This window comes from Cucumis melo, chromosome 9 (assembly GCF_025177605.1).
Source record: "Cucumis melo cultivar AY chromosome 9, USDA_Cmelo_AY_1.0, whole genome shotgun sequence".
Classification (NCBI taxonomy): Eukaryota; Viridiplantae; Streptophyta; class Magnoliopsida; order Cucurbitales; family Cucurbitaceae; genus Cucumis; species Cucumis melo.
In genome coordinates, this window is record NC_066865.1 from 16586828 (window position 1) to 16611222 (window position 24395).

The following is a 24395-nucleotide window of genomic DNA, read 5'->3' on the forward strand; positions in this document are numbered from 1 at the left end:
AACTATTTTAGTATTTTAGAACATGTAAAAAGTGAGGTTGTGGTTTTCATTTTTCTAATTTTAATTTATGTAATTTTAATAAATCTTAAACTTTTATCGAAAGTTATTACTGAACAAATTATCAATTATCCTTTGTACGATTAATTAGAAATATATATATACTCACGTATCGTAAATATTGGATGAAATTATTTAGCGACAATAATAACTTTAATAAGATTTTTTTATCGTCATTTGCTAAATCATAATAAAATAATTTTAATTGAACTAACTCAAAATTATAGTATTTTAATTAAAAAAAAACTATTTATTATATCATAATAATTACGAAATATATATAAACAAATTTAATTATCAAAGTTCGGATAAAGTTGATTTTGATAAAGTTTAACATTTGAGGAAAATTTTGTAAATGAAACTAATATGTTTTAAAAAGTTTTATGATACGATATTCTCCAAAAAAATTTCACTTCTACCTCTCTTCTTTGTCATACAATATATACATCAACATATTCATAACATTTTCTCTCCCTCATCTTCATTATTTTTCATTAAAAAAAACTCACAAAATTATAGAAAGAAACAAAATTAGGATTCACAATTAATCAATATATATTTCACAAACCACAAAAAGATAATATTAATTCAGCTCTAAAATCAAGAGAAATGTTACTCAAACGCGAGACTTCGATAACTGATTTTGCCTAATTAGTTGTACAAATTCATCATTTGGTAAGAGATGAGGGCTCTACCAAAGTTCATCTTGCTATAAAAAATCAACCTTCAAATTATATATAAAAAAATAAATATAAATATAAATATCTTTCAAACGACGAAAACCTACTTGTATTTCCATTTCCTCAATTAATTTAAAAGTTTGCATACTTGGAAAGCATGTTAAACCTTCAAATATATATACAAATATATTTGGATAGAATTTCAAAAATTGAGTATGTAAGTTTCATTTTAATATTAATGAGTAATAAGTAAATTTACAACCACTATTATTTAATTAATTGCATTGAATTTTGGGTAGTAAATAAATTTGTAACAACCATTATTTAATTTATTGATAATAAGTAAAAAGAATTTTAATTAAATTGAAGTAATTACATTCCATTTGTAAAGAGTGTAGATGGAATTTTGAAAAAAAATTAAAGGATAAAGTTGTCCTAAAATATTTTTTCAATATCTTACCCTTTTATATATTAATTATAAGATGATAGAAACATATAGTAATCCATTCTAGTTTATCGTGGTCATAACGAATAGATTGTAATATTTTGTTAGTAAATATTTTCCTATATAAAATAATTTGTTAAAAGATAAATTTAATGCACAACTAATATGTTAAAAGTTGGAAGACATGTGCCATTTATAAAATTATTCATGACTTTTATGCAACAATTGTGGTGTATATTGTAAATATAATTATATATTATAAATGTAGAATATTCATAACCTACATATGTTACAATTTTCATATAACTCTCATTCAATTTCATGTTGTAACATCCATCCCATTGAATTCCATAATATAACATATACTCCTATAAATAGAGGTGCGTATTTGTAAATCACACCACAATTGAGTTCAATTGTCTTCTCTTATTCCTTTCTTCTTCTTTGTGTTGTTGCATTGTTCTTATTTAGTTTTTTGATTCTTTATTTTATAATATGTTATCAGCACAAGTCTATAATTTTTCATTTGCAAAGGTAGGCTATAATATTAGTTAGTTTTTTTTTTCTTTTTGGTATTTGTAAACATAGCATGAAATAATCCATGTATATATCATGCATAGTTTAAATGTTTGAGAATGTAATTATACTTATTGCATGTTGTAATTTTACATATTATGTTTACATGACTAATTGTTTGTTAAAAAATATTTTTAGTTCATGATAAGATTATGGTTTAGTTCATAGATATGTTTATGGTTTATGTGATTTTTTTATGTTTGATTCGTAATTCAATTATTTGAAAATTTATGTATAGTTTATGGGTTCTTTATGATTTGTGTCTATAATTTAGTTATTTACTTTCTATTAGTATAAGTTTTGCAATTGTTTTTATGATTTAAATGCTTTTATCAATTTACCTAAGTATGTTGTTTTAACATGTTATGTATAAGTATGTTGTAAAATTAATGTTTTTGGTGTGATTGTTGTTAATTTTCATAATATGTAATTTTTATTTGTAATTGTACATTAACATGCTTGTTTTGAATTATTATATCTTGGTCCCATTGATTTTTGTATCATTTGCATAGTATGATATTTAATTATCTAAGTTGTCTTAGAGTGCATGTTTGATATGTTTATTAAATTTCTAATATAAGTAAATTTCTTTCTTATAGTTTTAGCATGTCTAAGTCTTACCAAATTAGAATTTCTAGCTCTTGATATCAATGGTGATAATTATCTATCATGGGTGCTTGATGCTGAAATTCATTTGGATGCTACGAATTTTGGAGAAACGATTAAAGAAGGAAGCACGACTTCAAGTCAAGAAAAGGCAAAAGCCATGATTTTCCTTCGACATCATCTTCATGAGGGACTAAAGATTGAATATCTTACGGTAAAAGATCCTTACAAACTATGGCAAAGTTTATAAGAAAGGTATGATCATAAAAAAAAAAAAAAAGTGTGATTCTTCCTAAAGCTCTATATGATTGGATGCACTTAAGGTTGCAAGATTTTAAATTAGTAAGTACTTATAATTCCGCATTATTTAAAATTTGTTCAAAATCATTGTTATGCGGAGAAAAAGTTACTGATGAAGATATGTTAGAGAAAACTTTTTCAACATTTCATGTCTCAAATATGCTCCTGCGCAGCAATATCGAGAAAGAGGTTTTAAAAAAATATTCTGAACTCATATCATGCCTTCTTGTGGCTGAACAAAATAATGAGTTATTAATGAAAAACCATGAATCTCGACCAACTGGAGCAACACCATTCCTTAAAGCGAATGCTGTATTTTCAAATAATAATTCGAGGTCGTAACTGTGGTAATAATCATTCAGATTTCAGGAAAACTACAAAAGATGGTCATAGAAGGAAGACTCTACAAAATAAGAAACTTAAAAGTGGTGAAAATCAATGCTTCCATTGTAGTATAAATGGTCATTTGACTCGTACTTATCGTACATCCAAGCACTCGTACTTTTCTTCTGGATTATATTATACTCATATATGAGTAATTGAAACATATGCAACTATGAACACAAAGTTCATGAACATAAATATATTTACTGTTTGGCACGATCGATTGGATTATCTTGGGTCAATAATTATGAGAATAATTATTGAAAACTCTCATGGACATCTACTAAAGAATCAGAAGATTCTTCAATCCAATGAATTATCATGTATTGCTTGCTCTCAAGGAAAATTGATTATTAGGCAATCACCAGCCAAAGTGGGAGTTGAGTCACGTACATTTTTGGAACAGATTCATGATGACATATGTGGACCAATTAATCCACCAAGTGGACCATTTAGATACTTCATGGTTTTAATTGACACATCAAGTTGATGGTCACATTTTTGTTTATTATCAAGTCGAAACCTTGCATTTGCAAGATTACATGCTTAAATAGTCAAATTAAGAGCACAGTTTCCTGATTATACAATAAAAAACATTCGACTTGATAATGTTGGTGAATTTACATCTCAAACATTTAATAATTATTTCATGTCAATTGAGATAAATATTGAACATTCTGTAGCCCATGTTCATACTTAAAATGGTTTGGCAGAATCATTCATCAAGCGTTTACAATTGATTGCCAGACCATTACTTATAAGAGCAAAACTTCCATTATCTATATAGGGTCATGCTATTCTGCATGCAGCGTCACTTATCATAAATATTCCCCGGTACAATTAGCTTATGGCCATGAGCCAAATATTTCTCATTTGCAAATTTTTGGCTATGCAGTATATGTTCCAATTGCTCCACTACAATGTACTAAAATAAGACCTCAAAGAAGGTTAGGAATATATGTCGGATTTGAATCTTTCCAACATTAGAGGGAGGAATTAAGAAGTTGGAAAATAAAATTGCCTGGAATATATAGTTATTGTCTCATTTAGATCTTCGTACAAAGCAATGTGAACTAGAAGTTCAAAAGATAATTCATTTACAAAGTGTAGCAAACCAAATGCCAGATGCATTTACAGATACTAAGAAAGTGATCAAGTCATATATTCCAGCTGCAAATGCTCCATCTAGAATTGAAATCCCAACTTAACAAGTTGATACAATTAATGAATCAGCGTTGCGCCAAAAGCGTGGTAGACCAACAGGTTCAAAGGATAAAAATCCTCAAAAAATAAAAGTCATCAATAGTCGAAATGACTTGATTGACAATAGAACCATTCAAGAAAAAGTCCTAGACACGACTAATGGTAAAAATATTGAAGAGACTCAAGTATATGAAGATAACAATGAGATCTCGATAAACTATACCATGACAGGAAAAATGTGAAATAGAACTGATGTAGTTGTGGACAACATTTTTGCGTATAATGTTGCACATAATATCAATAAAAAAAATGAGGATTATGAACCTAAATCTGTTGACGAATGTCGTAATTGTTGGAATTTATGTTCTAAAACTTGTATTTTGTTATTTGATTCAATAAAGTTTATTATTGAATGTTATAATCTTAAAACCAATAAGTATTAAGGTCCCAAGGCTATTTTACTGAGTTTGTCAATATACTTGAACTTTATGTAGAGACATAAACATGAATTAAGTTCGAGTTAATAGCCCAAATAGTCTATAGTGTATAAATAAGGTTGGGCGCCTTATTCTGGAAAAACACCATGGATGCGGTCCGCTCCGTAATTAGTACAAACGATGTAATCCTAAATCATTCATGTAAAGACATGGGAGTGGGGGCATCCTATGTAAATGGTTTGCATAAGACTAGAACCACGAAAAAGTCACTTTTAGTTATAACACCGTAAACTATAAATTGACTATTTCAATTATGATGACCTAAGTAACTTGATCTTAATCCTGAGCTAACTATGAACTTCTATTCATTCGATAGTATCTTTAGATCTGCATAGGTGAGGGCAGCTCATCATCGCTGGCCCAATAAGCCTCCCATTTCAGGGATAAGACCAAGTGGATAGCTAAGAACACAGGGTGCAAGATGGAATTCACTCCTACCCACTTCTGGGATAGTAGATAAGTTGTTCCCTTAAGGACTGAATCCAAGTCTTGAACAAGGGACCCCACCTTCTCATTGGCCCGAGAAGGATTCAGGTTTATAGGTTGAACCTTAAACCAATTGTTTAATAGTGGATCAGTGGGTCTTAAGGAGCAAGATGTAATCTCGAGGGTAAAATGGTATTTTAACCCAGCCAAGATTATGAACAACCTGTGAAGGATTGACTTACTCATCATGGTTATATCAGGTGGACAGAAATATATATATAGTGAGGGGAGTGCAACATGAGTCTTTAGTGAAATGACTCATTAGTTAACGAATGTTGATTAAGCTTGGTTTAAAAGTTTAGCCAGTTAATCTTGAATCTTTGGGGCCCATGATCTATAGGTCCATTAGGTTCCTCTACTAACTCATATGGATTCAATTAAGAACAATATGTTGAAGTAACTCGAATTGTTCGAATTAGGAAAAGAGAGAGAAACCGACAAGTATATATGATATAAGTCGTTAGATATAAATTTTAAGCTTTGTATTTAAATATGATTTAAATAAATATGAATATAAATTCATATTTAGAAGCTTGGAAAGTTTTTGCAACGGTTAAAGTTGTAAAAGTCAACTTGTTGACTTTTGACTTTGAAAAATAAAAACTTTGAGTGGATTTATATTCAAATATGATTTGAATTTTAGAAAAATGAATGCGGATTCATACTCGAGAGGTTACAATTAGTCAGGACGGGTAAAATAGCAAAAAATCAAAATGTTGACTTTTGACTAAGAAAAGTCAAAGTTTGACTTTGACTTAATTGGTCAAATGACCAAATTACTCCTTTGATTAATTTCCTTATTAACTAAATGTTAGTAGGAAATGTGGCAGATTATAATGAATTAGAAGCCATTAATTCCATTAATAGTTAATGGATTAATTAGGTGTTGAGTTTATATGAAATAGATTGCATGCATTTTGCATGTAATTTTTCTATATAAATTTCTCATTTCAGAATGAGAAGAGGATGATGATGATTCTAAGATTATTAATTAGTTGAGATTGTGTCAATTTAGAAGAGAAGTAGTTGATCACCCTTCGGTGACTGTTGCTCTAAACTTTTGAAGTATCGTTGCAATAACTAAATCTTTTGTTTGATTAGAGTTCCTTGATTGTTTGTTTTTTATGAATTGATTGGATTTTTTTTTTTTTTGTAATGGGCTAAGACAAAGATAACTAATATGGTCAATTGTTTGTTATTTATTTTAGGAAAATTGAATCAGATGACAATGAAATTTAGAAAAAAGCAAATATGATAAATATAATAAGCAATTCGATATATTATAGGGTTATCAGAGGGCTATCAGAGGATTATCCGTTTTAAAATTTGCTACTTTTGCAATTTAGAAAATGTAGTGACATGAGCCCCATTATCATAATTTTTCTTTTCTTTTTTTTTTTTTTTTTGCTATTTTTGCAAACGCCCCTTTATTTCAGCTACTTCTTAAAAATGAAATATTAACCGGTGAAAATTATGCGACGTGAAAATTGAACTTGAATATGATTCTGGTAATCGATGATCTACTCTTTATCTTAATAGATGAATGTTTTCCTTCCTCTACTCGAAATGCATCTCAGACTGTCAGGGACATATATGACCACTGGACAAAGGCCAATGACAAGTCCCACATCTACATCTTGCCCAGTATGTCTGACATATTGAGCAAGAAGCATGAGTCCATGGTCATTGTAAAACAAATTATGGACTCCCTCCAGGAGATGTTTAGGCAACCGTCCATTCAGATCCGATACGAGGCAATTAAATCGTTCACATGCCCGTAAGAAAGAGAACCAATCTGTTAAAGAACATGTTTGCGACATGATGGTCCACTTCAATGTGACAGAAATGAACTAAACGGTCGTTGACGAGTAGAACTAGGTGTCCTTTATCTTGGAATGTCTTACTAATAGCTTCCTTCAATTCTGCAGCAATGCGGTCGTGAACAAGATAGAGTACAACATGCTACCCTCCTAAAAGAGTTTCAGACTTTTTAGTCACTTATGAAAAATAAGGGACAGAAAGACAAACATTATCGATTCAAGAGGATGACGATTGCAGGAGGTTTCAGAAGTGTTCATCCTTTGAAATCAAGTTTGCACCTTCTGTCACTCCCCGCCCTAAATACTGCATCCCAACCAAATGGATGGTGTGTTTCCTAGACATTCATTGCAAACTTCTCATGAGGTAACGCGTTGAATGCCTAGTAAGCGGAATAACTCTTTTTCTCTTGTCTCTTAATGAAGCTCTTCTCCTTCAGCCATGAGACTTTCACTTCTTTTAAAGTGGAAACAACTTAAAGAAAACAATACACATATGTAACACGGCGAAAAACTTGAACTCCTTTCTTTATTAACTTAAGACTTATAAATTACATATACAAATTACCATTTACCTGCACAAACTAAGCCCTCTAGTCTTTTCGAGTCCTTATTCTTCCACCAAGGTGCCTCTTTTGTGCCAAGATGTTCATGAGTATAAGACTTCTAATCTCAACCCTTTGTCCTCTAGTCCTCAACAATTCACCCCAAGGGCATCCTCCAGAGTTTTCTTTCTTGCTTTTTGCCACTATCACTGCTCCTTGTAGAGGGTACCTAGAGGTGTAAAGATGGCACTTCCTACTCCACCTAGGTTGCCCAACTACCTCTCTTAACAAACTGTGTTAGGGCTACTCTTCCCCTAACTCAGCTCCTTGACTCTCTAGCTCACCGGGTTAGGCCTTCACCAAATGAGGTATTGCACTAAAGAGCAATTCGCTTACCAATTGACCCCTTAGGCATAATAGAAATTTTCATGGCTAACGCGTCATGTAAGACTACGGAAACACTCTGCCTTCCCTCCTTAGTTTGGTTATGCAGCTTCAAAACTACCTTCGTACGCCTCAACGCCTAAAAATCTGGGGAGGGAAACACTAAAAACGTAAGTTAGACGGACTTAGTGAGCGACAGGTTTTAAGAAAACATTTTTGGGAAAATCACAAGGAATCCATAACAAAATAAGAAGTAAGTCGTAACAGATGAAGTTCGTCGTAGCGAACAATTAACATATCTTGCATAACCACAACCATTCAATTACCACACTACGAGTTACCAACTATACAACGTTTAAAATAGCAAGGTCATTCTGAGACCTAAAATTCTCCCCTCGCTAACCTAGGATTTGCTTCCACGATTATCATGCAAGTTACCTAGGATATCCAACAGTGTCTCCTCACACAAAATACTTAGCCTTGTCACTTAAATAACAGCTTTTAAAGACAAGGTCTCACTCACGCAAAATACTTAGCCTTGGCTTCTTCCTTCCCATCTTCTAGCTTTCCCTTTTAGTCTGACACCTGAAGGATCCGTCCGTTCAACATTCGAAACCGTCTCCTTTCTCCCTCATCAGGAAAATCTACATTTTTCTCTTTGGAAAAACCATCCTTTTCTTTGGCTTTGTGGCCTATTTATAGAGACCTTTCACATCCAAGGGTCACTTATGTGCCTTACATGTATCGTCTTAGCATGCACTGCGTTATGCTATCAATCTGGACTTGACACGTTGCTTTTCTGTCAGTGGTGATTTGACTTTTCCTTGTGATGCACACCTTATCTCATTGGGAAGCCAAACTTTTAATTGTCTGATTATTCCTGTTCTCTTCCAAAGAAGCTGTCATTTATTTTCCCATAGCGAGTTGTTATGTCGCTTAACAAGACGTTTACTTCCTCGCCTCAATCTCTCGGGTACCGATACTTCTCGCGGTATTCTTCCAATGCCTCACTCAGTGCATTGCCTTTCTTGCCATTTATTCCTATCACGTTACTCACCTTCATGCGATAGAGTCCTTAGTCTAACGCTTTTCTCTTCACGTCACATACTTTCTTTCACTACAAAAATAAGAAGTCTACCAATGCGAAAAAAAGGCATCGGGAAAAGGGATGTTGTAAGAAGAATCTTTTTGCGACATCATGAAGAAAGCCTTGGCAATATGGAGCTCTGGCGACGTCGCACAAATAACGTTGACAAAGGGTGAGGCTTCCACGACGTTGCACGAGGAGACATCGTGAAAACATTTAATTTAAATAATAATATAGACTTTCATGACATCATGCATGTACGCGTCGTCGTTGTCCTAATTACTGCCAATGTTACATGCAAGACGTCGCAAGAGGTCGACCTTTTTGTCGACATTTCTTTGACTACTTCGGTAAAGGTTGAACATTTAAAAAATTATGACAACCATATCATGACGTCAAATTACATGGCATCGTGAGAGATTGAAACTCTGCCTAAGTAGGATAGATAACATCGTGAGATGTGTGACATTTCGGCTTTTAATAGGATTCTCCCGACACCATAATGTTAGAATTTATGTCCTAAAACTCGCACTTTGTAATTACTTTTTAAATAAGTTTGTTGTTGAATGCTATAATCTTAAAACCAATAAACAAAGGTCTCGAGGCTATTTTAGTAAGTTTGTCAGTATACTTGAACTTTATGTAGAGACATAAACATGGATTAATTTCGAGTTAATAGCCCAAATAGTTTATTGTGTATGAATAAGGCTGGGCACCTTATTCTAGAGAAACATTATGGATGTGGCCCTCTCCGTAGTTAATATGAACGATGTAATCCTAAATCGTTCATGTACAGATTTTAAGGAACAAGATGTAATCTCGGGGTTAAAACGGTATTTTGAACCAGCCAAGATTACTTACAACCTGTGAAGTGTCAACTTACTTATCATGGTTATATCAGATGGACAAAAATATATCAATAGTGAGATGAGTGCAACAACGAGACTTTAGTGGAATCACCCATTAGTTAATAAATGTTGATTAGCTCGGTCTAAAAGGGTTTAGCCAGTTAATATGGCCCCTACTAGCTCATAAGGGATTAACTTAGAACAACATGTTGGAATAATTCAAATTGTTCGAATTAGGTATACGTAAAGAGAGAGAAACCGATAAGTATATATGATATAAGTCAGTAATTATAAACTTTGAGCTTTATGTTTAAATATGATTTAAATACTAAAAATATGAATATGGATTCATATTTAGAAGCTTGGAATGATTTGAAACGGTCAAAGTTGTAAAAGTCAACATGTTACTTTTGACTTTGAAATACTAAACTTTGACCAGATTTATATTCAAATATGATTTTAATTTTAGAAAAGTGGATGTAGATTCATGCGCGGAAGGTTGTAATTAGTCAAGATGGAAAAAATAGTAAAAAGTCAAAAAGTTTACTTTTGACTAGGAAAATTCAAAGTTTGATTTTGACTTATTTGGTCAAATGACCAAATTTCCCTTGGACTAATTTTAAGTAAATTCACTAAATGTTAGTGGGAAAGGTGGCAACATATGATGAAATAACTTAGCCACTAATTCCATTAATAGTTAATGGATTAATTAGGTGTTGAGATTTCATAAAACTAATTACATGCATTTTGCATGTAATTCTCTTTTTTAAGCTTCAATTTACAGAAGAAGAGGAGCTTTTGCAACTTTTTCGAAAAAGCTTTCAACGATATACCTCCCTCAATCTCTCAATTCTCCTTCATTGAACGAGTTTCACAACTCGATTCTAAGTCTTGAGATTAGTAGGTCAATATTAGTGGTTGTCCTGTGCTCGTGATCTTCAGAAGAGAAGAAGATCTGGAACTACAAAGGTAAGCTTATCATCTACCTTTATCGCATGGTTTAAATTAGTTTAAAGCATGTTAAATTTTAAATCTATTTAGATGCATATAGAGTAATATTTGATTCTGTTTTCCGTTGTTCATGAGTTCTGTTTTTCTATCACATAGGTGACTACGTCGCGAGTTGGGGATCTTATGTCGACATCATAAGTGAAACGTCGGGAGTTCCTCTATATAAAAAGACTAACTTCACATTCTGCAATTCACAAAAAATGAGAAGGAGAAGGCCGAGAAGAGTTGAGAAAGGCCGAGAATGAGAGCAATCACTGTCACGCGCTCCATTCCGTTCGTCGTCATCTGCCGTCGTCGCTCTTCATTCCAGTAAGTGGTTTACTTTGTTTTACTTTTATTTTAGTTAAATAGTTTTAGTATTCAGATTTCAAAGTAGTTTTAGGTTTTAGCTTTTAAATTAGTTTTAGGTTTTAGATTTTGACTTAGTTGTAGGTTTTAGTATTGCATTCGAATTTAGTGTTGTTAGGATGTAAGATTGAAGTTGCCAATACCACATTCTGCCAGTCATATATTTAGATTTTGATTTAGCTTTACATCTAATAGTGATAAAGTGAAAGCCACATACATAATACTAATATGATTGTATGCTTAGGTGATAACGATAAAGTTACTGATTGTAAAGAAGAAAAAATTACCTTTGCAGTGTGATATACTTTTGCTGATGGATGAATGTATATTGTATGTATGTTTGATATCAAATTCATTGCGTATTTTAGAATTACAATCTGCTATATTGAAGCAGCAAAGAAATAAAAGAAATAGTGTAAGAAGTCTATAAAGGAGCTTACGTGCAATGGAGGAGCTTAAAAAAATTCAAATAGTAGCAGTCAAGAGTTCAACATGAACTTGACGTAGTATGATCATAGAGACATGAGCAAAATGTGCAAAGAGGAAAGTTGACCATTATTACGAGTTGCGTCGAGAAAAATACAAGCTTGCTTCAAACAAAAACAACCCTACTCTAATGGTTCAAAAAATTGATTCGAAAGAGAGGAGCAGAAAATGACAATATCGAGAACCAAACAGGTAAGCCATAGAAAGTTCCTCACTTTCATATTGATTAAATATGATTGATTGTTAAAAAAAGCTATCAATCATATTTACTTAATATGAAAGTAGGAAACTTTCTATGGATTACTGTTCTTTTATCGATCTTGTCATTTACTGCTCCTCTCTTCCCAATCAATTTTCTGGAACAACCAGAGTAAGTGTTGTTTCTGTTTGAAGCAACCTCGTATTTCTCTCGACACATCTCATAATAATGTTCAACTTTCCTCTTTGCACATTCTGCACATGTCCCTATGATCATACTAGCTACAGTCATGCTGAGGCAATGCACAGAAGTTGAGAAATTGTCGTCGATGCTTAAAACTATGTTTCAAGTTTTCATTTTTACTTTTTATTATTCATGTGATTTCATAACTTACGAACGTGAACTTTTTTAATATTTGAATTAATATTAATATAAATTCTATTTGGTATTTTAATAATTTCTTTTTAATTTTACGTTAATTATAATTCAATTTGAAACTTTAATAATTTTTTACTAATTTTACGTTAATTGTGTTTTTAGAATGAATTTAAATCAGATAACACTACCGACATCGCGTACTAGACGACACCAACGTACTTGATGATGTTGGTAGTAAGGTATTTACGACGCCGTTAACAAAAGTCGATAGTTCCCTACTGCCGATGTGTTGACCATGTCGGCCAACAGTGCGCCGGTAATAACCCTTTGTCGAGTCGTCCCGTTTATGTGTCGAGAGTGCCTTTAACGATGCATCTCTCACGGCACTCTTGTCGACGAAAATTTCTACGTAGGCGTAGCCTTTCCCGATATGGATCTAACATCTGCCGACACATCCTTGCGTTAGCATAACCCCTTCTTCTTGTAGTGTTTTACATCCTTCCCTACGAGATGTCTCAATACTAACTTGAACAACTTTTCAACAAGGTTTTTCTTATCGATACGTCTTTTTCGGATCAGGGCCTTACAACTTTATCTTCTAGGACTAAGAAAATCCAAAAGAAGAAATTAGGGAAGGGAAAGGGTTCTGTTGTTGCTACTGCCAAGGGCAAAAGGAAGGCTAAGGTAGCCGACAAGGATAAATGCTTCCACTGCAATGTGGATGGACATTAGAAGAGAAGTTGCCCTAAGTACCTTGCTGAGAAGAAGAAAGAAAAGGAAGATAAATAAGATTTACTTGTTTAGTGGAAAATGACCAAAATGTTTGGATACTTGATTCAGGAGAGGCACAATATGTTCTAGGGATCCAAATCATAAAGGATCGTAAGAACAAAACGATAGCATTGTCTCAAGCATCCTATATCGACAAAATGTTAGTTTGATATTCGATGCTAAACTCTAAGAAAGGTTTATAATCTTTTAGGCACGAGGTTAACTTGTCTAAGGAACAGTGTCCTAAGACACCTCAAGAAGTTGAGGATATGAGACGTATTCCCTATGCCTCAGTTGTGGGCAGCTTAATGTATGTTATGTTTTGCACTAGGTCAGACATTTGTTATGTAGTGAGAATACTTAGTAGGTATCAGTCCAACCCAGGGTTAGACCACTGGACGATAGTTAAAATTGTTCTCAAGTATCTTAGGTGTTATGTCCCGCCCCAAAGATCACTTCATGCGACCAGATGAAGGCGTATCGCCTAGACACTTAGCGACTATCACACCGCAAAATAACTTCTCTTTCGGTCTCAACACAGAGCTCCAACTTTTGAACTTTAGAGACCTTCTCAACTTAGTGCAGCGAAATTAAAAAACTTAAGCAATTAGCTTAGAAACTCGCTTAACTTTTCTTTAACCAAAAATATACATAACAACGCAGCGGAAATAAATTAACACGTCTTTTATTACTTAAACCAATGCTTTACATTACAGTTCTCTTTGACCTAGTACAGAGGTAAATCTTAAATCTTGAATGTCTATCTTATCCTTCATATAACTTTGATGCAGTCCTCGACTTTCAAGGTATTTAGAAGTATAATCTCTCCCTCACTATAAGGAAACACAAAAGGAGCATTGCTTGCTCGCTTAGCTTTCACGCGAAGCAACTCATTTTACCCTTCTTGCTTGGCCTCAACACCTAAACACCTGGGGAAGGGAAAACTTAATACGTATCGCGGGTCTAACAGTTTCATGCTAGAAAATTTTCAGATATTTAAACTTTCCACTTTGTTCTAAAGGATTATGACAGTCCAAATACCAACAATTTTAACTGTTTCAGTGAAAATATCAAGACCAAACACTAGAAGAATTTTGGCCTTTAATGTCGGTTTAAAACCGACATTAAAGGCCTTTAATGTCACTTGGCAACCGACATCTTTGTGAGCGTTATTAAAGGCCTTTAATGTCGGGTGGGCTTTAATGTCGGTTTAAAAACGACATTAAAGGCCTCTTTAATGTCGGGTTAAAAACGACATTAAAGGCCTTTAATGTCAGTTTTCAACCGACATCTTTGATGGTGTTATTGATGCCCTTTAATGTCGGTTGGGCTTTAATGTCAGTTTAAAAACGACATTAAAGGCCTCTTTAATGTCGGTTTGTCAGTTTTCAACCGACATCTTTGATAGTGTTATTGAAGCCCTTTAATGTCGGTTGAACTTTGATGTCGGTTTAAAACCGACATTAAAGCCTAGTTTTTGGATTCATTTTTACAAATTTATTTTTATTTAATTGTCACATTATTGTCCTATAGACCGACATTGGATCAATGTAGATAAATATGTTTTTCACACGCCAACAAATCAATGAAATTCATATTATGTTAGAAACTATAATATTTGTCTTTTATACACAAAATAAAATCTTAATATTATGTATTTTTTCGGTGTTATTTAATATATTCTATATATTGTAGAGTTCTTTACCTTCTACAATAGTACATGAAAAAATATTCTAATACAAGAATTAAATAATTAAAAATCCTAAATGCCTTCTCAGTCTTCAATTTTCAACGGTCGTTTGGCAATCTCTGCACAATCGCTTAGCTTTCAACCCGATATGACTTCAATTATCTATAAACAATATCCAAATAAACCATTTATATAGAATAACAAAGTTGTTTGAAGTACTAAAATTGCAGAGAAGGATGAAAAGTTTTTAAGATTTTATATCCACCCCAATCCACATAACTCTCTTTAGTCTACCTCAGCCATCAGGCTTTCCTAAATCTCTTCAATCTATTATTAGAAATATTCCATAGATGCAATCATATACAATCCTTTTCCCAAATAAAAAAAAACATTTTATGTGGCAACCTATGAAGTCTTGTAATTGATTAGCTCATAATATTGCCCGCCAAATGAATAATCAACATTTTTTTACATAACATTATTATGAAAACCAATATCAATCTATAAAGAAATAAGCAACATCAACACAATAAGTTGAAAAGTAAAGCGATCAATGAGACTGTAAGCATGAAACAACTTGAAATGGCTTTTAAGGACCCAAGCATTATAGATATATTATTTTCTTCTAGAGAATATTTGCCAAATTTTCACTCAAGAGTTAATAAAATAGTATTTGAAGCAAAGGAAACTAACAAACTTCTAAGCTCAAAGTTCATTACTGATAAAGAACGTCATAAATCATTTTTCTGTTTAATGAGAATTAGAGAAAAGAACACAAACAATACTGACCTTTGAAGAGAAGTATAAGATTTCGTGTCGACACGGCGGTTTACAACAACCCCCCCAAATACCTTGGGATTAATAATGAAGATTTTTCCTTTTGGAATTCCAACTTTAAGGTAGCTAAATTCATCCGTGTCCCTGTTTCCAAACCCAGCATAAAATGGATTGTAATCTGGAGGAAATAGTTCTCGAATCCTCTAGAAGTTACAAAAGCAGACTATGAGCCATCTTATTCAGAAGTCAGAACACATGTAAACGTATGATATTCAAAATTTCTAAGTTGAGGAATTGTATCCTGAAAAATGCTTAATATCCAAGTAAAAATACATTTTTAACAGTCATGCATCGAAACTGCAACTCATCAAAGTATACTTGTGAGAATGAAGAATGTAAAATTTGTATAAATTTCAATATCAAAGAAAAATATCAACAAAGATAGAAGGAAAACTAACCTCCAAGTAGGCAATCTTGAACTCATGAGGAGCCCGCCGAATAACTGTGAAGGAGGAATTGAGCTCAAAGGTATTATTCACAAATCCAAGCATGCCTAGCCTATTTATATGTTTATCGCAGTATTCTTCAAATTATGCTTACAACCCATTCTCCACAATTAGCTAGGAAAACTTCAGCACCCCAAAGCTAGAATTAGGAGATGGGTTTTTTTTTTACCAGAAAGCTTAATTTTAAGATTTTTCCAGGGAAAACAACCTATTCACTCACCCAATGCTAACTTCCTCCTTCCACAATCCCTCTATTTATAACCAAACCCCATAACCACCGCCTACCTAATTATTAATATACACTTATAATATCTCTAATTGCATTCCTATCACTAACCTTTTGGTATATTCATGGCATATGTGAAAAACTAACTAGCATCCTACTGAGAGTAAAGGTTCATTCTTGTTGCCTCCCAATGTTAGGCTAGATACTAGGAACAATCTTGAGATGGACACTTGATCCAATACAGTTCCTAACTTTATTCACATTTCAACTATCCAGAAATTCAACTTGCAATCCTATTTTAAACTAAGTATAGAATATCTTATTATTCAGACAAACATATACCAATTCCATAACATGGTCTGTCTACATGCATGTACTGTATGGCATTGAAAGGTTCACAAGCAATAAACTCTCAAGTTAGCTTAAACTCTCACACCAACGGACAAGAATTACATTGGTAGAAGAATCAATAGACACACAAAGGAAGCCGCGGAAATCCTATAGAAATCCCATCCATATTTTTTCATTGATAACGAGAAATAGAGAATATGGGTGATGAAAAAGAGGAAAGTAATAACTAAGTAGTTGTCCAACCTTTTCTCATAAAGACGAGTTGAGACAAGGCTAGCAAAAGTCTCAGGCTTCATGTCCCTCTCTTCACGAAGTTGGTACAGTTTGTGCTGATAAACAAGCCGTTGATACCTTCATTTCAAGGGCAGGAGGTAAGCAATGACAAATTAGACCAAAACAAACAAATCCACCAACAGAAACATACAGTGTCTGAGCATCGGTACCAAGCCCCGAAAGGCCAAGAAATAGCTTATCATGAATCCTGTAAATTTTCTGGAAATCTGTGGCAATAGTCTGCAACTAAACACCAAGTCTACGATCACTGGCAATGGCAAAGCAATTCTTCCCCACCATCGCAACTACAGCACTTCCATTAACCACAGGCCCCTCTGGTAAAGCCTTCCCATCCTGCATTGGTAAAAACCAGGAAAGATCAATCGTGGATACTAAGTCAAGAATTTAAGCTCTAAATAGTGAATACATTACTTGCTTAAGGTTGAAAAGAAATTGGCGGGTGTGATACGCCTGAGAAATTGATCGTGCACTGAGAAAAAGCAATTGGTACCCATTTTCCTAAAAATATATAAAATAAAGTAAACTAAATTAAATTAAATTAAACTGGGAGAGTTCATTGCATCATAGTTCATTACATTCGATCGTCCAACTGATGAGGACGAGATGAAAACATACCTTAATAGCAGAAAATAAATTTGTGACACCTGTTTGTGACCAATCCATTCCAACAAAGGGCATGAATTGACCCAGAACATCCGACCTAAGAAAGTGACAGAAGAGGAAAAAGTAAAAAAAGTGAGCACGAGAGATAGGAAAAAAAGAAGAAGAAAAAAAGGTAAATATTTATTTAAATCCCCCTAGATAACTTCATTTTTAGAATTTGATTAAGAATTCAAGTGTTTCTTTAATAAAGTTGATAGTCCAGCTTGGAACATGAGAGGAAACAAGCATGAATTTCAAATTCAGAAAACTAAAAACCAAATCATCATCAAATGGAGTTTAAGCTATTTATTGCACAAGAACATTGGGCAAAACATTAAAGAACTCCATTGACTGAAAAGCTAACGCTACAAACTAAACTTCTAATTTTTTATAAACTAACTTATTTGGACTTTTAAGTTAGTATTAATTACCTTTGAAAATTCATTAGAATTATAGCCTACTGGATCAAAATAGTTATATTGTTAATTAGAACTTACAAGAAAGTATGATTAGCAAGTTGAATCAAGGCCTTCACCGCGAAGTGATCGGAGTCCGCCATGGCGACCAAAGCAGGAATAACTCCAAGATCCACAATTAGCTTTCTAACCTTCGAGTTACCGCTCTCTTTTTTAATCAACCTCTCAATTTCCTTCGCGACTCTCTCTTTCTCATCTCCGTCGCCGAAGTGAAGGCTCTTCACTGTCCTCTGCAACACCGAGGAGGAGGAGGCGGCCAGCTGATCATCGTCATCAACAATACTGTGTTGATGTCCACACCCCACGTGCGAACACAGCCTAAGCCCATTCCCGGGCGACCCCCCACGTGCCTCGAACCATTTCGCTAAAAACTGACTTGCTGGATGAGCCTCCGGTGCCGGGATATTGCAACCAAAATCGCTCAACAACGGACATCCCGAGCCGGTAACGTACCGGTGGTGAGGAGGGTGAGTGTTCCACGTGAGGCACGAGCGCGATGCGGTAACGGAAGAAGCTTGAGAAAGGAAGAAAGTGATGAGAAAGTGATGAGATTGATCAGAGAAGAAAGTGATGAGATTGAGAAAGGAAGAAAGGGAAGAAAGTTGAGAGAAAACCTTTCTTTCGTAGGGTTTGGTAGAGAAGAAAAGAGAAAAGAGAGGGTTTGGTAGAGAAGAAAGGAGAAAAGAGTAAAGTAAGAGAGAGAAAAATTCAACTTTTTACAAAATTAGAAAAATAAAAAAGACTTTTAATGTCGGTTCTAAAAAACATGATGTTTAATGTCGGTTTTAAACCGACATTAAAGATAAAGCTTTAATGTCGGTTTAAAACCGACATTAAACATCCGCTTTTTGAAAACCGACATTAAAGCCCATTTTTCATTTTTTCCACCCGACATTAAAGGCCAGATTTGTTGTAGTGAAAAGTTTCTGTTAACCAAAATACAAAAAGGCTATGGAAACAATTACAGACCTAAAGGCCAAAGTATTAGAAAAAAATCGCAAAAAAAAGGAGAGAGAAAGAGGGAGATCCAGCTTAGAAGATTCATATTCCTTGCTTGCCTGCTAGCAAAAAGATTAAGCTATTTATGGGACTAGGAAGGATCACGGCTTTATTTACTAATGGACAAAGGATGTGGCTCAAAGATTCATGGCTTCTCAATTCAAAGAGGGGGAAGGGAACACCAATTTTTTCCACACTTAGGATGTCCTTGAGGACAAAAGAAAAACTAGAGATCTCTGATTGATGACAATGGTACAAATTCCTGAAGACAATCTAAAACTGAAGGTCATGTGATGAACATTTTCTACAAATTATTTACTAGACAGATGGCAACAAAAGGTTTGTGGTCAAAAAAATTTCAGTGGGATTCCCCCTCAATTCTTTCTGGACCCCAGGGCTCAAAAGACCTTGTCCAATTTTTTAAACAAATCTGGAGATCTTCAGACAAACTAATAGAGGAAGTCTCAAGATTTTCTTTGTTTTGATAAATTATCAATATTATCTGCTTTAATGGTTACATTAAGACGAATGATAGTACACAGAGTCAAAAAAAAAGGTTTTTAAAAAAGGCAACAAAGTGGGAGGTGCAAACAAATTACAAATTATTGAGACAAACAAACAACGACTCTCCACCCTTCCAATCAGTGGTGGATCCATAAATTTTATTAACCGTAATTTATAATTCAGTAAAAATAATATGGAAAAAATGTAAAAAGTGGGGTTTGGACTTGGGTCTAGAGGAGACTGGAGGACAGTTTTACCATTAGGCTAGCTACTAATATTTGTATTATTTCAGTTTTCTTATGTATATTATATAAAAAGCATAAACTTGAGGGAGAGCTTGAGCTCCTCCTAGGCCTATACTAAATGCACCGGTGCTTCCAATCCTTTTATCCATACCCACCCAAATCTAATCAACTCATCAATAAATTATTAATGTAAGAACTGGTTGTCTTCTCTTTGTTGGCCAAACAAACTTTGACGATTTGACCTGCCTAGATTCTTGAAGATGGGGTTTTCTATCATGGATATTTTTTCTTAACAAGAAACCACATATCGCGATATACTGGAAAGGAATAGATGTTCAAGGTATACAAACTCCCCCAGGGAGTAGTCATAAACATAAAGAAACGATTGAAAAACATAGAACATTCCTATGATCAATGCCTGGATGACTTGTGGCTTTTGCGAGCAAAAGCTGAAACCAATATAAAGGCCTCCATCAAACACTGAAAACCCAACAAATACTGAAAACCAATGCTGATAGAAACTTCAAAACTTCTAAAGAAATTCAAGAACAAAGCACCAACAAAATCCCAACCTACCAGGTCATCTCTCTGCTCGGAATAACCACGACTCCGGATCTTCTCCGGTGAATACCGGCATCTCTACTTTCTTGAATTTACTTCGATCACTAGTGTTTACGTCCGAATCGGCTTTTCTTTCCGCACTGGTCTCCCTGATATCGTGACTGGAAGACGCCTTGCCATCCTTCGATTTCGTCGCCGGCGAGTTCTGAATATCCGATTCGTTCATTCGTTCTCCGGCCATCGCCCTCTCTTTCGCATTCGCTTCCATGTATGACAGAATTGCTTGCTGTTGTTTTTCGGACTGTAAACGCATCATCTCCATGTTTTTCGTTATTTCGATCAGCGTCGATTCGATCACCGGCATCTTCATCAATTCTTTCTTGATTCCGACTATTTCTTGTTCGAAGGATTCCATTCTTTCTTCAATTCTGGTCTGCACCATTCTTCCTCTGTTTTATGGATCGTTTTGGCTCGGATACCAATTTGATAGGAGCCGAAATTCAAAGTGAAATTCCAGTAACCTTTTACTAATTGATTTGATGAAAGGATTGAATTGAGGAGGTCTCAATTCAATTACAATGCTACAATCTCTCTTGCTTTCTTCTCTCAAGAAATGCAAGCCTAACTTCTACACTCAAAGTCTGCCTTTCTCTTATGCCTAAGACCCTTTATATAGACTCTTCTTCTTCTAACTGCTCAACTAACTAACAACTTCAACTAATTCTAACAACTTTCTTAACGGTGATCATCTTATTACCCTGATGCCCCTCTGTTTCTAATTCTTTCTTTTATTTTTTCTGCTATATTGAAACAATGTTGGAGGTCTAACAATAAGGTTCCGAAGAAACTGAGCCTCTTTCTCTGGCAAGTTTAGCTTGGATGTGTGAACACTATTGATAGGCTTGTTAGTAGGAGAACCTTGCTTGTTGGGCCTTTCTGTTATATTCTTTGTCGGAAGGCAAAGGAAAACCTTGATCACCTCTTTTCAGAGTGTCAGTATGAGCGGTTTATGTGAAGCTTTTTCTTGCGGGAGTTCAATTTTGCTGGCCAAAGAAGTGTTCGGACAACAATCGAGGAGTTTCTCCCCCATCTGCCTTTCAAAGAGAAAGGCCGTTTTCTGTGGTTTGCAAGGGTGGGTATTGTAATTTGGGATATTTGGGATGAGAGGAATGATCGGGTGTTTAGAGGTAGGGAAAGGAATCCTCATGAGGTCTAGTCTTTAGTGAGATTTCATGTGTCACTTTGGGCTTTGGTATCGAAGACCTTTTGCAACTATTCCTTTAGTAACATTTTACTTAGTTGGAACCCCTTATATTGGGTGGGGTGTTTTTGTGGGCTTGGTTCTTTTGGATGACCTTGTAATCTTTCATTTTTTTTCAATGAAAGTCGTTAATTTTCTCAAAAATAACATTGTGAATACTATTGTGAGAAACTCAGAAAATTATTAATAAGGATATTTCAAGAGAATCTTTAAGGTTATATCATGAGCTTCTGGGAAGAGCTCTCGTCTCACAGCGTCTCTTTCAAAGAGCTAAGTAGATGTGATATGACGTACTATTTTTGGGATCTCTGAAGGCCTCACAAGTCACACTCCTCAGACAACTAAACTTTACTTTGCTAAATAAAGTCTACCAAAAATCAAATGACTCAGAAATAAACCTACTCATGGGTTAGTCTTCCCTAGCTCTAGATTCCTTACCGACGATCATGTCCAGTACCTAAAGTGCTAGTGAGGACTGCTTCAAAATTAAATGACAGAAGAACATTCACCTCCAATCATAGACATAGCACAAAGTCAACATATTAGAACCTGACTTCCCACATGGAATATCATAGGGTATTTTTGCATCTCTAAAGAAGAATATTGGATAAACGTAAAAAAAAAAAAAAACATTAGAAATAAAGACAATTTTATACGAAAACTCAAATATTTAAGACCTCATTTAACAGCAATTTCATCTGTTCTTTCCTGTTTTAAAAAATACTATGCGCGTTCAATCAATTTAGTTTTTCATGTTTTAAAACGTTTTGAAATAAACTTCTCATTTTTTGGTTTGAAAAATTTGTTATGATCATAGCAACTACCAACGTTTTTATGCTATATTTCATTCACAAATAAAGTTGCAGAATTAACATCATGCAACTACAATACATGGTTCAGTCGTTCAGATATCAACACTTCTTTTGCTATCATGCTAACATGAGAACTTTTTGTTCCAAATTCAACTCCAAAGTAGTAAAAATACCTCGATTAGTTGGTCAAAATTCGACCTCAGCAATTTGATCTTTCGCTCACAGTAATCTTTTCCATCAGCCATTGTTTTCTGATTCAACCATCCGATCATGAGAACACATTACCAACATCAATACATGATAAACTGATATTATTTTGACAAAGATGGATCATAACTCTTACTCATTGAGTAGTAAGTTCCTAATCGATAATAACAACCAGCATCAACCAATGCTAATTAATCAGAACAAATTCTGATAGGTAGGAAAGATTTATCTAGATAAAGTGCTCTATTTAGAAGGTAAATCTTTAAGTAAGTCATTTGGATCCTGTTTGAAAACCATTTGTATTCTATTTTTAAATTTTGTTTCCTGAATATTAAGCTTATAAACATTACTTCTACCTATAGGTTTCTTTGCTTTATTATCTACTGTCTAACAAAACTGAAGTCAAGTTCTGAAAACTAAAATCTCAAATTTTAAAAAGTTGTTTTCGGTTTTTATATTTGGGTAAGATTGAAATCTTATATTGAGAAAATTGAAGACAATTTTAAAGAAATGGTGAGAAAAAAGATCTATTTTCAAAAACTAAATGGTTATCAAATGGGGTATCGGCATCACTCGACAAAGGGCGCTACAATAAATTGTGAAAATCAAGCTCGTTTAGTAAATAAAAACAAATAAACACCGAATAGAATTTCAAGCTTTTTTTGTGAGAAAAAAAAGTGAATCAAGAATCAAGTACAAAATTCCAACAAAACTGACCTCAATGAAGTATCCAGTGCCTACATCCACCAAGACCTTATCGGCCTCATCAAGCGTCCCAGGAACATAAAGCGACGCAGTAAGAGGCACAAACATCCTCTTGCCTAAGAAAACAGAAAAAAAAATCACCAAATAGCCACATAAAAAAAAAGATTAAATTATGAAGAAGAAATGAAAAAAAGAGAAAGGAACCAACCTTGAGGACGGAGCGAGAGATCGTGGAGTGCAGCGGAGGCAATGTCGAGGCGAGAAGTGGCTGTGCGAATGTTGTTAAGGCTGTCGTGAAGGAGATTGACTTCCATGTCAGTCTGTTCCTTGAAGGCTCTGAGTTGCTCCGAATATATTTAGGGTGTGTTTGGGCCTCGGGTTTAGAGGGAAAAGGAAAAAGATTTTGGGCCAAACCTTGTTTGGCCCAAGTATTTTGTTGAAAGGGGATTATGGTTATCCTAATCCCCCTTTTAACCTATCTTCTCTACTTCCTTAGCCGTCGTACGCGTCTCCTAACCCTACCATTTTCCGATCTGATGCCGTACATCTTCTCGCGATTTTCCTAACGTTTTCCCTTCATTATCTTCCCTTTTTTTCTCTGATTACTTCCCTTTTACCGATCTCTTCTCTTTCCGTCTTGAAATTAATTTACATCTCCTTCGTTGAATTCGAAGGAGATGTTCGTGTTCTTCGTCCTCCATTTTTTGCCCTACTCTTCCCGAAACCCTTCTTAATCTCTCTGTTTCGTTGATCGGTTGCCACCAACGTGTGTGACCTCCGAAACATTTCTCATCCTCTCTCCATATTTCCATACCCTTCGTATGCCGAACAAACCCTTGCCGCTCCCCACTCTTGCCAGTCCTAGAACGAGTTTACTACACTTTTTTCATACCGAACAACCATTTATGGTAGATGCTACACTAAATCGTGAAAGGAATTCGAGTACGGGCATGGCGGAGCACGGCAGGGGTCTTCGGTGTGCACCAAAGGTATGGTCAGCCGATGATGAGCATTGTGGTGGTCAATCTGAT

General features: G+C 34.4%; 1 protein-coding gene and 1 long non-coding RNA gene across 2 annotated transcripts; both read right to left on the bottom strand.

Annotated features, from left to right (window-relative positions):
- Positions 1-642: 642 nt before the first annotated feature.
- Positions 643-23721, bottom strand: LOC103504416 (prefoldin subunit 5-like). The gene is made up of 5 exons (XM_051090283.1): positions 23573-23721; positions 23377-23480; positions 22626-22703; positions 11562-11654; positions 643-781 (listed from the first exon to the last, which is right to left on the bottom strand). The coding sequence occupies exons 1-5, from the start codon at positions 23676-23678 to the stop codon at positions 767-769; spliced, it is 396 nt and encodes a 131-aa protein (XP_050946240.1). The 5' UTR covers positions 23679-23721; the 3' UTR covers positions 643-766.
- LOC103504224 (uncharacterized) lies at positions 17250-17932 on the bottom strand. Its single transcript, XR_540982.3, has 3 exons — positions 17568-17932; positions 17364-17450; positions 17250-17285 (listed from the first exon to the last, which is right to left on the bottom strand). It is a non-coding gene; the product is annotated as an uncharacterized LOC103504224 (long non-coding RNA).
- Positions 23722-24395: the final 674 nt, after the last annotated feature.